Here is a 22,766-nt window from a genome sequence, read left to right on the forward strand (position 1 = left end):
TGCCACTGCGCGGGTATTTCCCTATAACACTGGTCATATGACTCAAAACCAGGGGGGCCAAGCTTCCCTCTTACGAAAGTTGAAGCAGAGTTTGTAGCGCCTCCTACCAATGAGGTGCGTACTAAACTGTGAATGTGTGAATTGGTGTGAATCGGGACGTATGTGTATGTGTATACGTGTAATGTACCGTTTACTTTAAAACCTGTCCACGGATCGTCGCGCCAGCGACACGTATGCAGCAGATAGAAGGATAAACATTGAAATTGAATATTTCTTCTTTTCTTAGGAAAAGAAAATATATTCAATTGCTTTGTATATCCTTCTATCTGCTGCATACGCGTCACTGACGCGACAATCCATGGTCAGACGGCCTTAGAAAGGGTAAACCAGGGAAAGTGAGGACACTTCCTCGTGTCTGCGCCAAACATTTCTAAATGACGACGGTCGTCATGGTAACATTTCACCAACGTCGAAAGGTTGTGTGCCGTGCTCACTGATACACGTAGGTATGTGTGTGTGATGTACCTAGCGCCTCCTACCAATACGGTGCTAACTAAACGGGAAAACTTCAGCCAAACAAAGACGGCTTGGTCCCCCTGGGGGCCCCTCACGCGCCTGCTTCCCCTTCCAATCTTTTTTTCGCGCAGCGTGCCTTCCGTTGTCAAGGAGACCGCGCGACGTACAAAGACTGCCATGACGGGCTAGCGTCTTCGCAGTATCCCTGACAACGCGGATGAGAGTGGGAGAACCCCGAGCTTACGCGTAAGCGACCTTGGAGAGCCCTGGGTTAGAATATATTACTTCCATCTAACAAAGTAAATTTATTATATTTATTTTAAAATCTTATAAGCATATTAAATAGTTTAAATGACAAGAATTTATTAATTTTGGAAAATCTATAAATATAAACAAAATTTAATTTCAAATAACTTTCTTGGGGAAAGTCTTCTTAAGAGATTTTCTTTATCCAAATAACAGAGTAAACACTGAGTATTCACATTTCCTCGGAAATACAATTCCGATAACATTAAGAAAATAATATTCCATTGTATGTCCAAATAAAAGTACATATTTTCCTTAAAAATAACATAGGTACATGTATCGCAATTGCATCTTTAATGAAACATTCGGATACGAATGTTTAGAGATCGCTAAGATCAACAGCTTGAATTTGTACGTTAATGTTATCATCGTCTTGACCATTCCCTTCGGTTTGCCCATCCGTTGCATTATGAAAATAGAGTTTCGCCCATGATCCGGGTTCCGCTTTTCTCAATTTAATTTCTACTTTAGTAGGAAGCATACTTACACTGCTCTGCGCAACATCAACGATCTATAAAAACAAATAATTAAACAACATTACACAGTGAATACGACACTCCTCGAGTGATTAGGTAAGAATCACTTAAAGATCTGAAATGTATACCCCTCTTAATTCTAAATCACAATTATATCTTGAATTCTCTTCTATAAAGAATAAATCTATCGATAAACGTATAGGATTCACTTTAATGGTCGACTGGTCTGGTTGATATTTTTTTGCAAAAACAGAGACTACAACAAATGTCCCTGTTTGATGCCAATCCATTCTGCATTTCGTTTTTTTACTGGTATTCTGAAAAGTAAGGAATTATTTTTCAATTAGTAAAGCCGATGAAATATTTAACTACTACGCGATTAATAATTTACAATGGTTCTGGTTTGGACCATATAATTTGCATTTTATTAAAAGACATCACAAATATCAGATGGATATTTACATGGACAAATATTAAATGGAATCTTGTATTTTTGTATCTTTAACACGGTAACTAGTAAGTATCATGGCGACTTCAACAATACTGAATTCCACTTAAGGGGTCATGCTCAGTCAGGAGGCCGAAAAAAGGGTGGTCTTTGGAAATTTTTTACTTAAAAGCTATCACACATTTCTCAAAAAAGTTTTTTACCTTTTAAGGATTGCATCTAGTACCGTGCATCGTAATTTTTTTTATTTAAAAATATTTATCAATAACTAAGTTATTGTCCATCACTCAAAGGTTCTCTAAAAAAAACAGGCTTCTGCGGTGACCACTGCTGCTCGAAAGTCGTTCATCAAAAATAAAAAATTCAAAAGAATTTACTTATTATATTATATTATCTAGTATTTGAACAAAGGATTTTTTTATCCGATACTTAGTTTCCTTTTACTTCATGAAAATCAGGCACGTATTATGATAAAAATTGAAACTCTTCCTTCAAACATCAGTCATTTTTTCCCAAATCAATATTTCGAAAAATCCTTCGTTCAAATACTAGATAATATAATATAATAAGTAAATTCTTTTGAATTTTTTATTTTTGATGATCGACTTTCGAGCAGCAGTGGTCACCACAGAAGCCTTTTTTATAGAGAACCTTCGAGTGATGGACAGTAACTTAGTTATTGATAAATATTTTTAAATAAAAAAATTACGATGCACGGTACTAGATGCAATCCTTAAAAAGAAAAAAGATTTTTTGAGAAATGTGTTATAGTTTTTGAGTAAAAAATTTCCAAAGACCACCCTTTTTCGGACTCCTGACTGAGCACGACCCCTTAAGAGTAGACACGTTCCGTGCAACGATGACTCTAAGAAGGCTGTTGATTGGTAGGAAATCAGCAGAGAAAGCGTTACGACTAGTCGCGTGCGCAGAGGAGCTGCGCAGATCAGTTGCAAATCGGTGGGGGCATAGGTCTACTCTTATATGGAATGGTATAAAGATACAATATGCCACTGATGGTAAAAAGGACAATAAGGAGTATGAAATATATGTCTTAGACATAACATACAGGGTGAGACAATAAGAACTGCCACCTGAAATAACTCATGAGGGTTTTAAACAGTTGAAGGTCACCTCAAGGTCATTTTGCTATAGGGCACTAAATTCGTCCTTTTATCGACTATAACGCAGTACTGATAAAAGTATCCTGCACCAATCATGGAGCTTAAGGTCATCTTGATATCTGAGAAACTATAAGGTATAAAATAATTGAAATGTTTCTGTTCGACGAGCCCCACCAAATACGATATATTTCATGTAACAGTATTTGTGGCCAAATCAGTAAGTAACGAGTTAGTTCAGATGGCAGCTCATATTAACTTGCTCTGTACATACTCAACATTTAATCCCAATTGTAATATCAGTGTACCTTGGAAATCCACGTATGTTTTCCTTGCGTGCACCCCGGTTGTTCTAAGAACGTAGAGAAGTCTGTAGTTCTCTTTTGGCAACAGGACCAATATTTCATCCCTTCGTGGAAAATAGGAACACCGGGATGATGATTACATATTTCATCATCGGACGTAACACCATGGTATACAGCTTTACACGAATTATTCTTGCAGCCTTGACCAATTTGAACTTTTGTCTCCAGTACATTGCTTTGCGCAGAGGTGGTTAATCCTTTAATTTGTTCTAATAAAGTAGACGACACGGTCGGCGTTAGGGTGATTCGCGGCGTATCGAAAGGTGGTCTCTTTAAAGCAGGCCCATTATTAAGGCGCTTAGCATTCACTTCAATTATCTCGTTAGTTTTAGACTTGTCAACAACAGGTTTCTCCGATTCCGGTGGCTTGACGTTCGAATGACATGATTTTGTACAGCCCTTGATGTTTAAGAACTCGGTGAAGTCTGTACATTTTTTGTTACAACAGGACCAGCCTTTATAAGCGTCGTGAAATACTGGATGACCAGGATGATGAATACAATCTCCTAAAAAGGTAATCATAAAACACCTCTCTGTGATCGTATAGTTCCCTAACTATTAGAGGATTGGAGGAAGAACGATTAAATTTCTTTCACTATTATTTCATATCATTATATCTTTAAAAGTTCTTCGAAGTGTTACTGGATAACGAACCTTCCTTATTATCAGTTGGATCGAACTTTTTCCCACACCCACGGTGGTAGCAATGCAACAAAGTTGCCTCCTGCGACATTTTTAATCTAACTTAAATTAGTTTAATGACACGTGCTGTATATAAACACAGCTATGTCAACTTCACGAAGGAGCAACCGTACCGTAACTGACCGTAACTAGTAAGTACTGACCAGTACTGACGCGTACTGACTGCAGCGTTCTGTTTCACGGTTCCAGAAAACTTCTAGCATGTTCTAGAGAATGTTAAGCTGCCTTCTAAATGCGACATGTTGCACATACATACACCCATGATGTATCATGCATAGACTGACTAAAAATAGTTCTCGAACAATCCCTGCACTCACACAGTGGAAGAGCCACGAAAGACGGCATTCCCATCTATGAAGCGAGATTTTGTGGTGCGGACCGCAGCGCCACACGGCCATCACACGGCCGTGGCCGTTATGTCAGTAATCGACTCGTTTGAATTTTTCACTTCTGTTGTAACAGAATTTCTTCGAGTTTTACGCTGATAATAATCCTAATGCGAATATAATATTAAGAACGATATTTATAAAGTATAAATAAATAACGGTACAGAATATACCTACGAATATTCGGGGCCCGATTTAGGAGGCGCAAGCGGGGCAACTACCCAGAGCGGCAAATTTGGGGGCGGCAAAATTGGTAGAAAGAGAAAATTAAAATCAATAAAAACCAATCAAAAAGTAAAAATTGTTGAACAAGCGGTAAAAAAATAGGTAATAAATGTTAGAATTTAGTATCAAACTTTATAATTAAATATCCTAGATATCACACGTCGTCTATAAGCCGTCTTTAAGACGTTTTTCAGACTTTCAAGACGTTGAAAAAAAACAAAATTCTGGAATTTGGCGTTAGAAAAGCCAAATTGGCAATCCTGCTACAAATGCCAACCATGTGAAGTGAGCTGCTAGCGGCTACATATATCACTAGGCGCCAGAATCGGCTTCCCTTCAGAAATTTGGCAACGTTGCATGTCACTAGGCATAACTAAGCGGTTCTAGTGACATGCAACGTTGCCAAATTTCTGAAGGGAAGCCGTTTTGACACCTTGTGCAATACCTTATTTAGAGCATGTGGAGGACTGTTTGGAGTACTGGAGTAGCTCAATCGAATGAGCTGGCTGTGCATACATATGTATGTACATATATACATGTTCAGTGAAGCAATGTATTGATAATTGATATGCTTTTTATCTCAAGGAAGACAGTTTACACCTGTCACCTTTTCTTGGAAAGATTATAGAGGAAAGGACAAACTGCATATAATATGAAGCATAACCTTCGAAATATAATACTAAAGAACATGTTAGTAATATGAGATATTTTTAGTAAACATGGACCTTCGAAATTCATTTTTAACGTACTATATATTTCTTATTATACAAAACAGTTGTGAGTTTTCAAATCTTTTTACTATACAGTAAACACAACTAACTTTGAATTTATTAATTCATTTTACCAAATATGTTATTATAGATGGTATTCATAGAAATCTAAAGTATTATGAGACACTTCACGCGTCCCATATTCAACACAAAATTGTAAAACGAGGCATTCAACATAGCTATCATCCTTACAATAAAATAAACGAATTAGAGTTTTATTCCCATGGACGGTAAGACATTTAATTACATAAGATATTACTATTACAATGTCTTTCACTTTTTTTGTTGGAAAACACTAACGTGCGTTTTCTGTCCTTAGATATTTTCGTTTAATTTTAACACCAAGAAGAGAAGTTATTCACTCGAAGTTTAAAGCGTACGAAATTAATGGAGACGGGAAAGAGAGAACTATACATTTGGGTAAAACAATATCAACACAGATCAATTATTGTGCCATTCAATGTAATTTTTCATTAATGCACTCTTAAACTATTTTACATTTTAAGACCACGAGAGCTTTTATCATGGACGTGTGTTCGGTGAAATTGATTCTCAGGCACAGATACATATCGACAATGGAGTTCTTACAGCCAGTATTACGATTTCCGACGAAACATTTCACATCGAGGTACATGTCGAATCGTTTAAGGGGGTAGGTTACCCTCAGCAGCCCAAAATCATGCCCTTCTTCAAACGCATATTCTGAAGTACTAGATGAATATAGAGATAATTTTTATTCTAACTTTTAAGCGTCATTTCGTTGACTTTAATGCGCAAAAAGAAAATTTTAAATACATTTATAGGAAAAAAAGTTAGAAATATAAATGTGAGAGTGTGTACGCAATGCACCGTATCATGGACGATGTTTCTGATTTTTTCTTTTTTTTTGCAGGAAAAATATTTTTTATCTTTTTTTTAAGAATTTATATTGAAAATGTGCTTCCAATACATGGAGGGGAATAGTTTTCTGCAACTCCCTGTAAATTTTCATTCAAATCGTTGCAGCGGTTTTCGAGATTTTATGTTCACCGTTTTGAAAAACGTAGTTTCTGGGAAATCGCGTTTAAAGTTGGACATCGTTGTCCGATCTCATATGCAGGCTCGTACATTTTTTTACTGTAATTCCTTCACTATTTGGAATTTCGGGGCCCGGTTGCGCTTAAAATACGTAGAAAAGATGTAGCTAACGGAATATGCAAACATCCTAAAAATCAATTTTCGAAAATTTTGAGGGTAACGTACCCCCTTAAATAATACGGTAATATTATTCAATTTATGTTTTTGTAGTAATTGTAAAGCATTTTATCCATTTCAGCCATCTTGGAGGCACTTACCTCACTTAGGGAATGAAACAATGATTATTTATAAAACATCAGATGTTCAGTTGAGTTGGGAACACTTTCAAAATGGAGAAGGTCATACCCATGGTGCTCCAAAAACTTGTGGATACGTGAAAGAAGAATTAGGTTTGTGGCCTCTATAAAGACTTACGCAGCGTTGTATTAGATGTTCACGCAAGAATCTGTACTACAGACATTCCAATAAACGACGAAAGAGAAACTGATCTGAAATCAGATCAACATTCCAGAACCAAAAGGCAGACAGAAACTTACGAATACACACCAACAAAAACGAGATGCCCTTTATTATTAGTTGCCGACTACCGTTTCTATCAAGAAATGGGTGCTAGCAGTACAAAAACAACAATTAATTATTTGGTAAGCAACCGTAACAGTTAAGGGGTCATTCTGGTAATCGCGCCGCAAAATTCGGCAACATTCAGGCTTTTTTTCTCAGTGAAAACAATGAATTACAATGTCAAACTTTTTTTTTCATTTATTAAGCTACTTGTAATGTATACGGAACAATTTTTTAAATACACTTTTAATTGTGTTTTTTTAATGTTATCTGGAGTTCAAAATCGCGTCTTTGAAAAGAAATACCTCCCTGGCGGGAGTGATTTCGGCTGTACTACGGTATTATCCAACCACCGGAATGAACCGAAATTTGGAGGGGTTGGGCGGGAGGGAGAGAGAACCTCTAATATAAAATTTTAGCTCCGGATATTTGTTAGTTTCTGAGATATTAATAACAAAACTTTCGGCATAATACATTGAAATCTACCTATACAGACGTTACTAACACAACCATCTTCTCGTCGCCGTCGACTGTTTCACGGCCGACGATACGAATGTTGCCGAATTTTGCGGCGTGATTACTAGAATGACCCCTTAATGGAAAAGATGATGATTTCGCCTTATCCAGTAACAAATTGTTTATACTTTACAGATTAGTTTAATCGATAGAGTACATAAGATTTATAATGACACTTTATGGCTGGAACAGCAAGAGGAAGATGGATTCAAGGGAATGGGTTTTGTTATTAAAAAAATAGTCGTTCATAGCGAACCAACTCGTGTAAGGGGTGGTGAAACACATTACAATATGGTTAGGGAAAAATGGGATGTGCGCACATTACTAGAGGTATAACAGCATCTTTGTTATTTTCATTCAAAATAGTCTTACGATTTTAATGACGAAAGTACGGTTTTGAAATTTTATCCAAATGGTATTTAGGTGTTCAGTCGAGAATATAGTCACAAGGATTTTTGTTTAGCACATTTATTTACCGATCTTAAATTTGAAGGCGGTATATTAGGATTAGCGTATGTTGGATCACCCCGTAGGAATTCAGTAGGTGGTATCTGCACACCAGGTACATTAAAGAATTTTCCGTTAATTTGTCGCGCGTACGCTATGAAGGAGGTCAAATTTTATTTAATGTCTTTATGCGTTAGAGTACTTCAAGAACGGCTATACATTGTATCTGAATTCGGGGCTGAGTTCTAGCAGGAATCATTATGGACAAAGGGTGATTACAAGAGAAGCTGATCTAGTCACTGCTCACGAATTTGGACATAATTGGGGCTCTGAGCATGATCCAGATATAACAGTAAATGTTTAATTTTTATTCATTAAATGTCAGACAGTTTAAAAACATCACGAAGTAACAGTCCTTGTTCTTTAAGCAAGTCGAATTTGTTAACAGGAATGCAGTCCGAGTGCTAGTCAAGGAGGCTCGTACTTAATGTACACTTACAGTGTTAGCGGGTATGATGTTAATAATAAGGTGTGGTTTAATTAACGCAAATAACGTACAAAATAATGCTGAGAAAATATTAATTATGAATTATTTATGGATCAGCGCTTTTCGCCGTGTAGTTTAAGATCCATTAGGAAAGTTTTACTAGCAAAGTCGGGTCGCTGTTTTTCCGAACCGGAAGAATCATTTTGCGGTAATCTGCGGGTCGAAGGAGATGAAGAGTGCGATGCAGGGTTATTGGGAACAGAGGATAACGATGCTTGCTGTGATAAAAATTGTAAACTTCGTAGAAATCAAGGAGCAGTTTGCAGGTAATTGTCTGCATATTTAAATTCCTCCTGAGGTTTTCAAGCGTTACCTAATGTAACAAATTTTACAGCGACAAAAATTCACCGTGCTGCCAAGGTTGTGCATTTATGCCATTAGGCGTGAAATGCAGAGATGCGCAGTACGCTACTTGCGAGCAAGAATCACGCTGTACGGGAGCATCTAGCGAATGTCCTAGATCTCCACCGATGAAAGATGGTACAGGTTGCCTCGAGAGAGGCCAATGCAGACTTGGAAAATGTGTACCATATTGCGAGACGCAAGGCTTACAAAGTTGCATGTGTGACACAAGTATGCTCGTTATTTATTGCACCTTCGTTGTGCATAGCGCAATTAATATAATATGCCTTCATACCGGATTTTTATTTGCAGTTGGAGATGCCTGTAAAAGATGTTGTCGAATGAGCTTAAATGAAACGTGCTTTCCTATAGATCCGCAAGACATTTTACCTGACGGCACACCTTGCATCCAGGGTTTCTGCAATAAGGTAACATTGCTTAAAGAATTTTATTGCGCCGTTTGTATACAGATATGAAAGATAAGCAATGCTTGCAGGGCATTTGTGAGAAAACCATTCAGGACGTGGTAGAAAGATTCTGGGACATTATCGAAGACATAAATATTAATAAGGTCATGAGGTTCTTGAAAGATAATATAGTCGGAGCTGTTATAATTATTACTGCCATCATATGGATTCCAACAAGTTGTGTTATTAGCTACATTGATCACAGACGTGTTAGAGAAAGTGAGAAAAAATGGCGCTGGAAACATACAGATGAACTAATTCATCCGGAAGAACAGAGACAAGTTATTTACATAGGCGGGCCGCGGCAAAGGATACAGCAGATCACGCAACAATCATAAACGTTTTATTTATATACACATACGCGGAAGTGCTACATATATATATATATATATATATATATTATGAAATTTCTAGTCATGAATGCTTATTTCCAGGCCCGGCGCGTGGTGTTTTTCTTGCGTGTGCGATAAATGTCTGGCGCCTTTTCAACATTTTTTTTCTCGGATTAATTGCGAATAAAAAGAACAGGAAATGAAAATCAAATGGGAACCTCTCTACAATATGATCTTACTTGTGCCTTAGTTCTGCTCGTACAAATTTGGCTTGCTTAAAAATTTCTTTCTTTTTTTTAAGTCTTTTAGGAGCTTTTTTTCTTGCGGCGCCTGTGTACTTTGCACACGCAACCAACCGGGTCTGTTTATTTCTCTTACTTTATACAGGATTCGAGAAAATAACATTGACAAATTTTGAGGTGTCGTAGAAGAGATCAAAAAGTGTATTTTGAGATGGGAAACCAGGGTTGCCAGGTGTACTGGATAAATGGCGGCGTGCTGGCCTATATGACATCATATGGTGTAGGAGAAGGGAAATACTTATCAAAGAGGAGATATAATAAGAGGCGTCACTCGACAAGGACAGACATAAACTAGGGAAATCACTAGACAACCAATTTAAATGCCCATTCGGCAATGATCGGTAAATCACGGTAAACTTCGGCAATAATCAGCAAATTGCGGTAAGGTACATTTACTCGATTTGAATATCCCGCTCGAATAGACAACCAATTTAAATGCCAAGGTCAAGTAAGGACTTCAAAGGTTCCGCCCGGAGTGACGCCTCTTATTATATCTCCTCTTTGTACTTATATTTGGTTGGTGACACCGTGACGTCATGCTAACGCCAAGCCAATCCAAACTAAGTGACGTCATACGACGCGCGTTACGAAAAGTAGCACGTTTCATTTTTTTCTACATGCAGTTGTACGTAAGAAAAAAATGAAACGTGCTACTATTCGTAACGCGCGTCGATATATGCCAGTACGTGTACTGGATCGTCTGGCAACCCTGAAGGAAACTATGGATTAGAAATGTACATATAATAAGACTAATCTTCGTGACACTAAATCGGCCCCATAAACATGAAAATATACGTACTATTTTTAACAACGTAGGATGCAAAATTAATTTGCCGAATTCAGAAATTCCACCTATTCGTAGTCAATTTAGTGACGCGTAGCAAAGCATTACTGTAATTGCGCGTTTCCAAACCATAGTTCCCTATCTTAAAATGCTAGTTTTTATATCCTCTACCGCGACTTAAAATTGATCAGCATTATTTTTCCTCGCGCTATATACTTTTTATTTTTTATATATATACAGAAAGTTTTTCATGTGAGTAGATAATATTATTTCTATGATAAATATTTTCGACATCTAGAATTTAATGAAAAATAGACCAAATGAACAACAGTATATATATTTCGCGGAATTGTTTTTTAATCGAAATGTTTATTATATAGCTTTATATATATTTATATTGTTTTATTTACTAACTGCATAAAAAGAAATAAAAACTTTTTAATCAAGTGAGTTTGCAGTTGAATAAAATCATTTAACGAAGTGTATGCGTTTTTAAACGATTTTATTCAGCTTCGATCCTCTGTTTGTATGTACGGTTCAAATCTGGCAACTCATATTTAACCCACTTCCAACTATCCAATTGTCTTGAAACTTTGCAGGCGTGCGTAGTGTGGATGACAATGCAATATTTTAAAAAAAAAATTAACCCCGAACAGGTGAAAAAATTACCCTGTCATCAATAAATATAACCCATAACCACAAATCCAAACGACTTGAAATCAGCCACTCGTGTTCTTTACGGAAACGACAAAAAGCCGCTGAGTTCGGGACGCTAGTCGCATCGCGATTACCGAAAATACACAATTTATCGAGAAATGATCCGTCACGTATGTAATTGTAGTACAAGAAAAGAATTATTTTTTAGTGACTGTAGCACTACACGTTTAAGCAAACTGTTAAACTGTGTACAGCAATAAAAGATATTTGTAAAGAAGCCTGAGCTGTGAAATGTAAATCCACAAACACTAAAAACTAGAAAATAAAAAAAAATGTTATGTTAAACGATTTTATTAAAAATGTAGTAAAGACTAAATTAAAAACTAAAAAATAATTATTTTCTTGTACTTCAATTTTGATGGTGTTAATATCACTTTAAATAAAATCGCGGGGCACCTTGTGCAACCAGAAGTTAAAGAATGGGTTGGTAAGTGGAACATCATTAACTACAGTTTATCAATTTTAAGTCACATTACAATCTGTATCCCGCAATTAAAATATTTTGTTTCATTAATGCGAATGAAAACTTTCTAACAACAAATTCATTTCGATGTTAGCTTCTGTATTAATTTAAGGTATGATTCATATCCTGTTATGAAATATCGTGCCCCACGATTTTATTTAAAGTGATATTAACATAAAGTGACCAGACGTCCCGCATTGGACGGGACAGTCCCGCAATTGAGCCCTTTGTCCCATATTGAAAAGTGTCCCGGATTGGACATGTAACCTTTTACATTTTCGCAGTGGCATAAAGTTACTGTTTCCTCTACATTTTTTGTTGTGAAAAAAGAAATATTTTTAATTTCGTTTCAATGTATCACTTTGTAATCACAAGTATGTATTTTTAAATATATTGTAAATGCTTTAATAAACTACGGAAAAGATCTCACGGATCTGTTAACCCTTTTTTTCTGCTTGCTTGCTTGTCCCGCATTGGAACAGAAAATATCTGGTCACTTTATATTAACACCATCGAAATTCAAGTACAAGAAAAGAATTATTTTTTAGTTTTTAGTGCATTTTAATTTAATTTTTACTACATTTTTAATAAAATCGCTTAACATAATTTTTTTTCTTATATATTTTCCTAATCTTTCCATCGATATAAACTTTTGAACTCTGCACGTGTTTGCTTCATGCAGTAGAAATTATTTGCAAATAGAGTGAACGTATGCTTAGGGTTCTCAACTTGAGCGTGCACTGGCCAACTCTCACCTTTCCAGAAACACGTGCTGTGGCACGTAGCGCTAACCTCCCGGAGATTTAGTTGCGAACGATTCGATAACGTGTCTTTGATGCGTAATCTTGAATCTGGTAATTGCATCAGCGCACCAGCCGGTTTCGAATAGTTCGCGAAAGAGTTGCCATAGTTTCGCCAGAAATGAAGGAAAAGCTTCCAGAGACAATAAACTTCCCAAGGGAGGAGGAGATCATTTTGGAATTGTGGAAGAAATGCGATATTTTTCAAAATTGCCTGAAACAGTCGAAAGGGAAGCCGACATATGCATTCTACGATGGTCCACCTTTCGCTACGGGATTACCGCATTACGGACACATACTTGCTGGAACGATAAAAGACATTCTAACGAGGTATGCTCATCAGACTTCTCACCATGTCGAAAGAAGATTCGGTTGGGATACCCACGGTTTACCAGTTGAATTCGAGATAGACAAGGCTTTGGGCATAAAGGGCCCCGATGACGTACTTAAAATCGGGATAGCTAACTACAACGATGAATGTAGAAAAATCGTAATGAAGTATGCAGCGGAATGGGAAACGATAGTGGGTAGAATCGGCAGGTGGATAGATTTTAAGAACGACTACAAGACACTGTACCCATGGTACATGGAGTCCATTTGGTGGATTTTCAAAGAGCTATATAACAAAGGGCTTGTGTACCAAGGCGTTAAGGTAATGCCTTTCTCCACAGGCTGCAATACCCCATTATCTAACTTCGAGTCGGGGCAGAACTACAAAGACGTCGTCGACCCGTCGATAGTCGTATCGTTCCCTTTAGTGGAGGAGCCAGGAGTCGCTCTTCTCGCTTGGACCACTACTCCGTGGACTCTACCCAGCAATATGGCACTTTGCTGTAATCCTAATTTTGAATACGTTCAAGTTAAAGATCATTCTTCTGGTAATACTTACATTATGTTAGAATCGAGATTGGAGCTTATATATAAATCTAAAGACCTGTATACCATCCAAGGTAAACGAAAGGGGTCCGATTTAAAAGGGAAAGCGTACGATCCTCCTTTTCCATATTTTCAAAACTTAAGAGAGAAAGGGGCGTTCGTAGTACTGAACGATGCATACGTTACCGCGGAGACTGGTACCGGCATAGTGCATCAAGCTCCTTACTTTGGAGAGGATGATCACCGATGTTGCTTAGACGCCGGTATCATAACAAGGGATCAGGAGATTATATGCCCTATCGATAGCTGCGGACATTTCGTCGAGCCGGTTCACGAATTCGCCGGAAAGTATGTAAAAGATGCCGACAAAGAAATCGTCAAGTATCTTCAAACAAATAAAAGATTAATTCATAGCAGCACTACTAAACACAGTTATCCATTCTGCTGGCGATCCGACACTCCGTTAATTTATAAAGCTGTACCTTCGTGGTTCGTCAGAGTAGAGGCTGTGAAGGATAAACTTATAGCAGCAAATAGCAAAACATACTGGGTGCCGGATTACGTGAAAGACAAACGATTTGGCAACTGGTTGCGAGACGCCCACGATTGGGCTATCAGTAGAAATCGTTATTGGGGCAATCCAATTCCTTTATGGATTTCGGAGGATGGGCTAGAAATTGTGTGCGTGGGAAGTATCGCAGAATTAGAACGACTAACTAACGCGAAAGTAACAGACATTCATAGGGAGAGTATAGATCACTTAACGATACCATCGAAACGACCGGGATATCCGCCCTTACGACGTGTACCCGAAGTCTTCGATTGCTGGTTCGAATCTGGCTCAATGCCGTACGCGCAAATGCACTATCCTTTCGAGAATCGAAAAGAATTTGAGGATAGTTTCCCGGCCGATTTTATTGGCGAAGGTATCGATCAAACTCGTGGCTGGTTCTATACTCTTTTAGTTATATCGACTGCTCTTTTCGGGAAAGCTCCGTTTAAGAATCTCGTTGCTAATGGCTTGATACTCGCCTCTGACGGGCAGAAAATGTCGAAACGCAAGAAAAATTATCCGGATCCCGTGGAAGTTGTTAATAAGTACGGAGCGGACGCTCTTCGTTTGTACTTAATTAATTCTCCTGTTGTAAGAGCTGAAAATCTACGCTTTAAGGAAGAAGGAGTTAGGGACGTTATAAAAGATGTGTTCCTGCCTTGGTATAACGCATTTAGATTTTTAATGCAAAATATCGAAAGATTCGAGAGAGAAGAGAAGATTACTTTTATATACGATAGTAGCAAAGACGTTTGTTCTAATAATATAATGGACAAATGGATTACATCCTTTACGCAAACGTTATTGCAATTTTTTAAGCGGGAAATGCAAGCTTACAAATTATACACCGTAGTGCCACATTTGGTTAAGTATATAGACAATCTCACTAATTGGTACGTCAGAATGAACAGGAAGCGTATAAAAGGTGAGAGCGGTGTAACCGATTGTCAGCAAGCATTAAATACTTTGTTCTCTGTTCTTTACACGATGGTGTGTATAAACGCACCGTTCACGCCGTTCTTAACGGAATTTATGTTTCAACGTTTGGTAAAGTTACTTCCATCGTCTAGAACTAATATGGACAGCGTTCACTATCAAATGATACCAGAGTCCTGTACGCAATTAATCAATGAGAATATTGAGAAGGCTATATCATACATGCAAACTATAATCGAATTGGGACGTGTTGTGAGAGACAGGAAAACCATCCCTGTAAAGTATCCATTGCCGGAAGTTGTAATAATTCATCAAGATGCTAAAGTACTGGAGAATATAATCTCCTTGAAATCGTATATCCTCGAAGAGCTTAATGTAAAAGAATTGACAGTTACTACAGACAAACAGAAGTATGGTGTGACGTTGAGAGCAGAGCCCGATCACAAAATACTTGGAGCACGGTTTAAAGCTGAATTTAAATCGATTACTCAAGCCATTAAAGAGCTTACCGATGAACAATTGCAGGCGTTTGTTGCGACGAAAGAAATTGTTGTACAAGGTCACAAGTTGGGAGAGCAAGATTTGCGTTTAATGTTTAGCTTCACCGGCCCAGCTGCCGAACAGTTGTCTACGCAATACGAAGCCCATAGCGAAGGAAATGTTTTAATTTTGTTAGATGTTACTCCCGACGAGAACATGCACAACGAAGGAGTAGCGAGGGAAGTAATCAATAGAATTCAGAAATTGAGAAAGAAAGCTCAGCTGGTACCATCCGATGGGGCAATTGCGTATTACAAAATCCAGGATCGAAATAGTAAATTAGCAGAGGTAATTGTTAGCCATAAAGATTTTATTGAAACTGCGACTAAAACACCGCAAGAAGATATGTCGAAAATGCCAAGAAATGCCAGTGTAATTATAGAAGAGATGCAAAAAATTAAAGGCGTTGATATGAAACTAGCTTTAGTGAAAAGTATACATCAAGCTGAAAATGCTGAAACAGACGACGAGCCTTTATTAAAATATGTAAATGTTGAACTTATAGACATAAAGCCACGATTTGGAGCAACCAGTAGAGTAGGAACTGTTTTATTAGAAACTCCCAAGTCGTTAGTTCCTATTTCTTACGAACAATTGAAGCAGGAAATTGAATTAATATTTGGTATTCATGGATATCCTTACAGCTTGTACAAGGACGATAAATTGATGTCGAAGATGCTTGATGTATCGACATTGCACACGCAAACGATAAAAGTAACAAAAGCTGGTGCACCTATAACTCAAACATCTGCACCATCAAAACATCCAGTTTGTAAATTTGTTAATATCAATGGTACCGTGGGAAAAGGTACTATTCTGTTAGAAAACCCAAAAGGAAACTTTAATTTAGATCATGCAATGTTAAAACAACGGCTGCATTATTTTTTTAACGAAGCAAACATTGCTGAATCTTTACCTACAGTGTTAACTAAATTACATGGGAAGACATTGCAATTAAGTTAATGACCTATTTTTGTTCATTATTTATTTAATCATATGCGCCCCACCCAAATATTTTTCACAATTAAATAGTTCCATTAAAATCAGAATTCTATCATATCTTATAAACCCTAGGTTGTGTATTTAAATATGAACCTGAGAGTGCTGATTGTCCTCGCAGAGTAATTTATCTATTTAATTTATATAACAAGCTTTATAAGTTAATTTTTTTCTGCAAATGTAACTACAATCATTTTGTACTATCGGAAAATAAATAACTTTAAATTATATAATATTTATAGATATATTTTTATATCATCGTATTTGTACTCTACTTTCGCTACATTAGGTGAAAAATAAATCCATATACACAATTCGATGGCAGGCTAAAGATATTGTAATGCAAGGAAGCATTAAACATTGGATCACATTCGATAAAATAATCGTAATGGTACTTTGTGATTGAAATTGTTTCAAACAAGCAAACCCAGTAGAAATCACTGTACTTATCAATAGCATTTATCGGTTTCTCGAAACAATACAGCGTTTATTCTATAGTAAATTATTTATTTAATATATGTACATATTGCGAATTATGTGCACACTTTCGCCGATTTTAATTATTTCTCTCTGTAATAATGAATTTAACCCTTCGTTGACACACCTCTTTTTTCGATCAACTTTGACATACTTGGGTGGCTCACACCCAGAACAATTTTTGAACGACTGCCATTCTTATCTGAAAAATCCAGTCGTTGTGAAAAAAATCATGGGTCAATTTCAAAGTCTGTAAAATGTACTCCAATAGTTTTTTGATTGAAATTTCATCACAGTTTTTGTAAAAAAAAATCTAGATTGCCATGTGTCGAGAAAACACGAAGAAACTCTTCAAAATATTGTAACTTTTACAAATTCCAATATTAGAAGCTAAAAATCTACAGAGTTATTGTTCAGATATAATATTTTGAGAGAAAAAATAGTGTGTAAGTCGGCTTTGGAAAAAAGGTATTTATTTTACATATAGAAGGTACAGAGCGTCAAAATCAGCTTATGGGTGGCTGACACCTAGAGTGTCAACGAAGGGATAATATTGTTTAAATTATCCTTATACATACCTCTCATTCTAGCTCGATAAGTTTCGAATGTTTATAAAAGTATCATTATTTTGCATTGAAATTAAACGTATTTTATTGTAATGGTAACTGCAACTTATAAGTTCATAATCGTATATAGCTTATTTAAAAATTTAAGTCACATGCGCATTATAACTTTTAAAATCAATAAAAACAAATTACAAACATGTAAATATATAACAGTTTCTTGAAAATAATATAATACAGCACCATTGTAACCATAGTTTATAGTATTTATTATAACTAATTCAACAGTTGAATAATATTTATCAAATATTAATTTCACAGATATATTTAACTGAACAAATGTCATCTACTTATTTTAAAGTATTCATTTCTTGACGCAAATTTAACAGAACGTACTCGCGTTTCTTATTCAATAATAGCATTCTGTTAACTCTAGAAAGTATCTATAAATACGCAAAGTAAAATTTTCATCATAAGAATCCATTTTAATTAAAATGCAACCTAGATAATGTATCTCAATGGCATCTCACTTTGTATCGAAATCAATGAATTTAAATGGTTCACTGAAGAGCCCTTTGTATTCTCCATTAACATCAAGGGTAGTTGATGTTGATGTTAGAAAATCATGTTTTAAAATAATATCTTAAAGTACTTCTCGACACACCCAATTCAACTTTACTCGATGTTTCTGATATTCTCTTGATCGGGAAAGAAGTTACTGAATAAGGAGACAGTGAAGATTGCAGTGAGAGCACACAATGCAAGCGTGGTGGTTGCGGTAAAAAGTTGAGCATAATGATATCGAGAATACCAAGCGATGCCTAACATAAGAGTCAATATGCTCACTAAGAGTCTACTCAAATCCCACTCGTTATGCACTGAACTAATTCCTGTACCAGCAGGTATATCTGAATATGTCTGAGGATTAAAATTAATTAATGATGAATTGTCTAATGTTGACGCCTGAGTGGGCACAGGGTTTGGTTGAGGTTGGTGTACCAAACAATGAACTACACAGTTGTTGTATAAGCCGCATCGCTCTAATGTTTGACTATCGGGTTGCAATACCCTACCTTTAAAAACTAAACGTACCAATTTCTGTGCCTCCAGTTCTATTTGGAAATGTCTCCTATAAATACATAAAGTTTTACTTTATCTTTATTCGTCGGTAACGGTTTATTTAATATACAGTAGGGTGGTCCTTATACGTATGGTAAAAAAGTCGAAGTTTTTAAGATTTTGTTTTGACCCTCTCAGAAGTTTCCGAATAGTTTAAAAGAATTTCGTCTAAAATTTTGTTAAAATATATTAAGGATTAAAGGTCGCTCAATGGCATTGAAATATTACTATTTTGGTATAAATCGATAGAAATTTTTGCAATAAGGACAACATAATTTTATTAACTTTTAAGTGAGAGTATAACATTAAAAATCGGGCACACATCGCACAGACGAAACGGGTTTATAACGAGTGTGTACTATATTGTGTTGTGGCATAAGGCTTTATATGCACATTTAAATTTCTCTCATCAGCAGCTCTCGAATCAGATGCAGACGCAAACTTTGACGTACATTCTACATATTTAGGTTGTTAAACGCATAGATAAAAGCATGATTTCGGATTCTGATATATAAATATGGGCCCCGTTTCATTAAAATTGACAAGTGACAATTATGGAAAGTCATGCAAAATATAAAGTGCTTGAGCGATCTTTATATATCAAAATATACAAATAAAAAACACAAAGATATTTTTTTTGTCAGATAGAAGATTTTAAGAGGGTCAGACAATACAAATTTTAAAGTTGAAAAATAAGGACCACCCTAATACACAGTAGTAGATAGTAGTAACCTTTTGAAATCTCCAAGCAGCTCTTGAAGGCTGCCAGCAACCACTTTCTGATCGTCGTTTATAAATTTAAGCTTTATACTAATCTCGTTAGTATCACTTATCGAAAGATTCTCAGGTTCGCAATCTACAGTGTCGGTACATGGTGATATACTTGTTTCCTTGGATGCGTTTATTTTGCTTTGGCTTTGTAAAGACATTGTATTATCGCTATTAAATGAATCCATGGCTTGAATAAGTACTTCCTCCGTAGCGCTCGCTTCAGGCGTTCTATGTATTTCTGAAGAGATTCCTCTGTCTGCGTCTATCGCAACAGACAGTAGATAGTTATAATATTTCTCCATTATGTTTCTACGCGAGTATTTTTAACAAAAGAACAACCAACGATTTACGTATACCTACTTCTATCGGAGGGGTCAAAATGACTTGTTTTTTAAATTAACAAGTTATTTAAGAAAAGACATTGCATTTTATTCCGTTTTTATATATTTTCCTATTTTATGAGCGAAAATTGAATATAAACTGTATAATAATAGTAATATAATAACGATAGTAATTTTGAAAATAATTACGCATAAAATTCAAAGACATGTTTTACAAGTTACAATTATTTCAGCAGAGCATGTACCACAAATATTCTTCGTTTTATTACACTAGTTTACAGTCATTTCTTGATGTAGACTCCGCTATGAAATTCTTATGTTAGGTGGTTGCCGAAACTCAAAAATCGACATGAGACGAAATCCTATGGATAGGTTTTCGAGATATCGCCCGATGAATATTTTGGTAATTTTTTAAGAAGACGACCCGACGTTTTTGGCCATTTCTCGCGTTAGAGTTGACCGATTTGATCGCGGCGACTCTTAAATTAAAGATAAGTAAATTGCATACAACTCTTTCCCACAGTGCTTTCCAATCCGACCAATAGTTTAGGCGGAATCGAGCGAAACTTAAGAAAAATGTAATGTTTTGGAGTCGAAATTGAAATCGAAAATTCATTCATAGCCTGGAAGACATAGAAATTATCATGTGACGTCCAGTTTCTTATTTTATACGTAGAGTGCGCACCTTTACGAAGAAAACGAGCCCAATCTGAGCAAAATCCATGCACAATTGAGGATGTTATGGGCGATAGAGCGGGAGTGCATATATTCAACTTTTCCCCTATTATGCATTTCTTCCTTTTTCTTGGCAAGTTATGTATTTGTCTTCAATGAAAACAAATTTAAATGCATTTTATTTTTTTTTATTTTATTTTTGAAAAACGATTTTGGCTCTTTCTGTTTCTTTTGCCCGCATTGAGATCAGTTTCTCTTACAAAGAACCAGTCGTAATCACACATCATTAACTTATCCCAGAATCCTTGGTAGCGTCTCTCAATACTTTACATCTGCTGACGAAATCTCTCGCCATGTTCATCGCTTACAACACCAAGATTTGGTGGGACGAAATCCAAAAGCGAGTGGAGGAAATGGATCTTTAAAGACATCTTAACGTCAATATTGATAGAATGAAGAAGTAAAAAGCATGTTACAGCAGAAGATCGATACAAATGATATTATTACAAACAGCACTACATACCGGTTTTCTTATAGTTCTGATACATTTAAATTTGTTTTCATTGAAGACAAATACGTAACTTGCCAAGAAACAGGAAGAAATGCATAATAGGGGAAAAGTTGAATATATGCACTCCCGCTCTATCGCCCATAACATCCTCATTTGTGCATGGATTTTGCTCAGATTGGGCTCGTTTTCTTCGTAAAGGTGCGCACTCTACGTATAAAATAAGAAACTGAACGTCACACGATAATTTCTATGTCTTCCATGCTATGAATGAATTTTCGATTTCAATTTCGGCCCCAAAACATTACATTTTTCTTAAGTTTCGCTCGATTCCGCCTAAACTATTGGTCGGATTGGAAAACACTGTCGGAAAGAGTTGTATGCAATTTACTTATCTTTAATTTAAGAGTCGCCGCGATCAAATCGGTCAACTCTAACGCGAGAAATGGCCAAAAACGTCGGGTCGTCTTCTTAAACAATTACCAAAATATTCATCTGGCGATATCTCGAAAACCTATCCATAGGATTACGTCTCATGTCGATTTTTGAGTTTCGGCAACCACCTAACATAAGAATTTCATAGCAGAGTCTTGATCAAAAATAATTTTTTGGATTTTGTAAACTAGTGTTATTAATACAATATTTGACACCATTTAAGTTTCATCGCAATATGTGTATGGTAGAAGAATGAAAAAAATTGAGCAAGCATAATACATGTATCTTATGACTCTTTCTGTACAACGTATATATATATATATATATATGAAAATATACTTAGTTGTCTAAAAATGTATTTGAACTATACGAAAATAATACGAGAAACTTCTGAAACTAAAAATTTACCTGCTTTCCGTGAGGGGTCAACAAAACGACCCATCTCGGTATATGTAGGTACACTACATATAAATTTTAAAGAAAAAACAAACGAAGATCAAAACTATTTTACAGTTTAGAAAAAGTCATACAAAATTTAAGAAAACGAAATGTACTGGAAATGAGTAATGATTAGAAGAAACGCCAAACAAGTCATTTTGACCCCCCTTGGTAGATCTAGTCTTAACCCGGCGGGAGGCGCATCCTATATTGTAACACAGGTTCTCGCTACTGGGTCAAAAATACCCAAAATTGAAACGTAAAAAAACCACGGTTTCAGAATTTTTTTTTTAACTTTCTAATTTTCATGTTAAAGTACAGTGTTTTAAGAATCAAAGAAAATTTATGAACTATCTTAAAATCTTTATTAAAGGTCTCTAAAAAATTGTAAGAAAAACTCATTCTTCATATTTTCGCAACTAGCGCCTCTGCGGTAAATTTTACCCAGTAGCGCCTCCCGCCGAGTTAAATGGGATAAATAGGTTTTATCACCTGCGACAGAAGACTCGGGACAGCTCTGCGAATTGTCATTGTTATCGTCGACAACTGGTTCTATAGATTCCTCGACCGACGTCTCCGAGTTCGGGCGTCGATTAAAAGAACTCACATTCTGATGGATCGGTCGGAGTTCATCGAGGCGCAGGACTGTTCGACTTTGCAATATAAGTACTGTGCGTCTGAATGGCTGATCTATAATACTCGTAGAACACCAGGCAAGCCAGCCCACTAAGAGGACAACCACGACAATGAAAAAATCTGTGACTTCATCTCCAACACCCTCGATAAGAGTCATTTCTATAATGTGGAATTAACTTGGGTAAACAATAGGAATAAGAGTAGAAAGTAGAAGAGAAAAGACATTAATTCT

The 22,766-nt window shown here is 36.3% G+C and overlaps 4 protein-coding genes across 9 annotated transcripts in view; 2 read left to right on the forward strand and 2 right to left on the reverse strand.

Annotated features, from left to right (window-relative positions):
• Positions 1 to 806: 806 nt before the first annotated feature.
• On the reverse strand, positions 807 to 4,223 carry Mora (cysteine and histidine rich domain containing protein). Its single transcript, XM_076816121.1, has 4 exons — positions 3,884 to 4,223; positions 3,173 to 3,735; positions 1,427 to 1,615; positions 807 to 1,333 (listed from the first exon to the last, which is right to left on the reverse strand). The coding sequence occupies exons 1-4, from the start codon at positions 3,960 to 3,962 to the stop codon at positions 1,142 to 1,144; spliced, it is 1,023 nt and encodes a 340-aa protein (XP_076672236.1). The 5' UTR covers positions 3,963 to 4,223; the 3' UTR covers positions 807 to 1,141.
• A 777-nt stretch (positions 4,224 to 5,000) lies between these two features.
• Tace (ADAM 17-like protease Tace) lies at positions 5,001 to 12,292 on the forward strand. 2 transcript variants are annotated; one of them, XM_076816734.1, is made up of 14 exons: positions 5,003 to 5,319; positions 5,404 to 5,542; positions 5,632 to 5,732; positions 5,819 to 5,940; positions 6,628 to 6,778; positions 6,846 to 7,030; positions 7,602 to 7,796; positions 7,890 to 8,028; positions 8,111 to 8,265; positions 8,362 to 8,442; positions 8,518 to 8,726; positions 8,795 to 9,033; positions 9,115 to 9,230; positions 9,299 to 12,292. In XM_076816734.1, the coding sequence occupies exons 1-14, from the start codon at positions 5,262 to 5,264 to the stop codon at positions 9,605 to 9,607; spliced, it is 2,199 nt and encodes a 732-aa protein (XP_076672849.1). In that variant the 5' UTR covers positions 5,003 to 5,261; the 3' UTR covers positions 9,608 to 12,292. The 2 variants fall into 2 exon arrangements, with proteins under 2 accessions (XP_076672850.1, XP_076672849.1); XM_076816735.1 differs by lacking the exons at positions 8,795 to 9,033; positions 9,115 to 9,230; positions 9,299 to 12,292 and having other exon boundaries at positions 5,001 to 5,319; positions 8,342 to 8,442; positions 8,518 to 8,655.
• A 310-nt stretch (positions 12,293 to 12,602) lies between these two features.
• Ilers (Isoleucyl-tRNA synthetase) lies at positions 12,603 to 16,804 on the forward strand. The gene has a single exon (XM_076816726.1). The coding sequence runs from the start codon at positions 12,789 to 12,791 to the stop codon at positions 16,533 to 16,535; it is 3,747 nt and encodes a 1,248-aa protein (XP_076672841.1). The 5' UTR covers positions 12,603 to 12,788; the 3' UTR covers positions 16,536 to 16,804.
• A 990-nt stretch (positions 16,805 to 17,794) lies between these two features.
• Positions 17,795 to 22,766, reverse strand: part of LOC143371513 (transmembrane and ubiquitin-like domain-containing protein 1) — a 66,771-nt gene continuing 61,799 nt past the window's right edge. For all 5 annotated transcript variants that reach the window (XM_076816753.1, XM_076816749.1, XM_076816751.1 and 2 more), the window contains 3 exons: positions 22,391 to 22,693; positions 19,463 to 19,763; positions 17,795 to 18,740 (listed from right to left, as the gene is read on the reverse strand). In XM_076816753.1, coding sequence (XP_076672868.1) covers positions 18,287 to 18,740; positions 19,463 to 19,763; positions 22,391 to 22,691 — 1,056 coding nt within the window. In that variant the 5' untranslated portion in view covers positions 22,692 to 22,693 and the 3' untranslated portion in view covers positions 17,795 to 18,286. The remainder of the gene's footprint in view (positions 18,741 to 19,462; positions 19,764 to 22,390; positions 22,694 to 22,766) is intronic.

This window comes from Andrena cerasifolii, chromosome 7 (assembly GCF_050908995.1).
Source record: "Andrena cerasifolii isolate SP2316 chromosome 7, iyAndCera1_principal, whole genome shotgun sequence".
Taxonomy (NCBI): domain Eukaryota; kingdom Metazoa; phylum Arthropoda; class Insecta; order Hymenoptera; family Andrenidae; genus Andrena; species Andrena cerasifolii.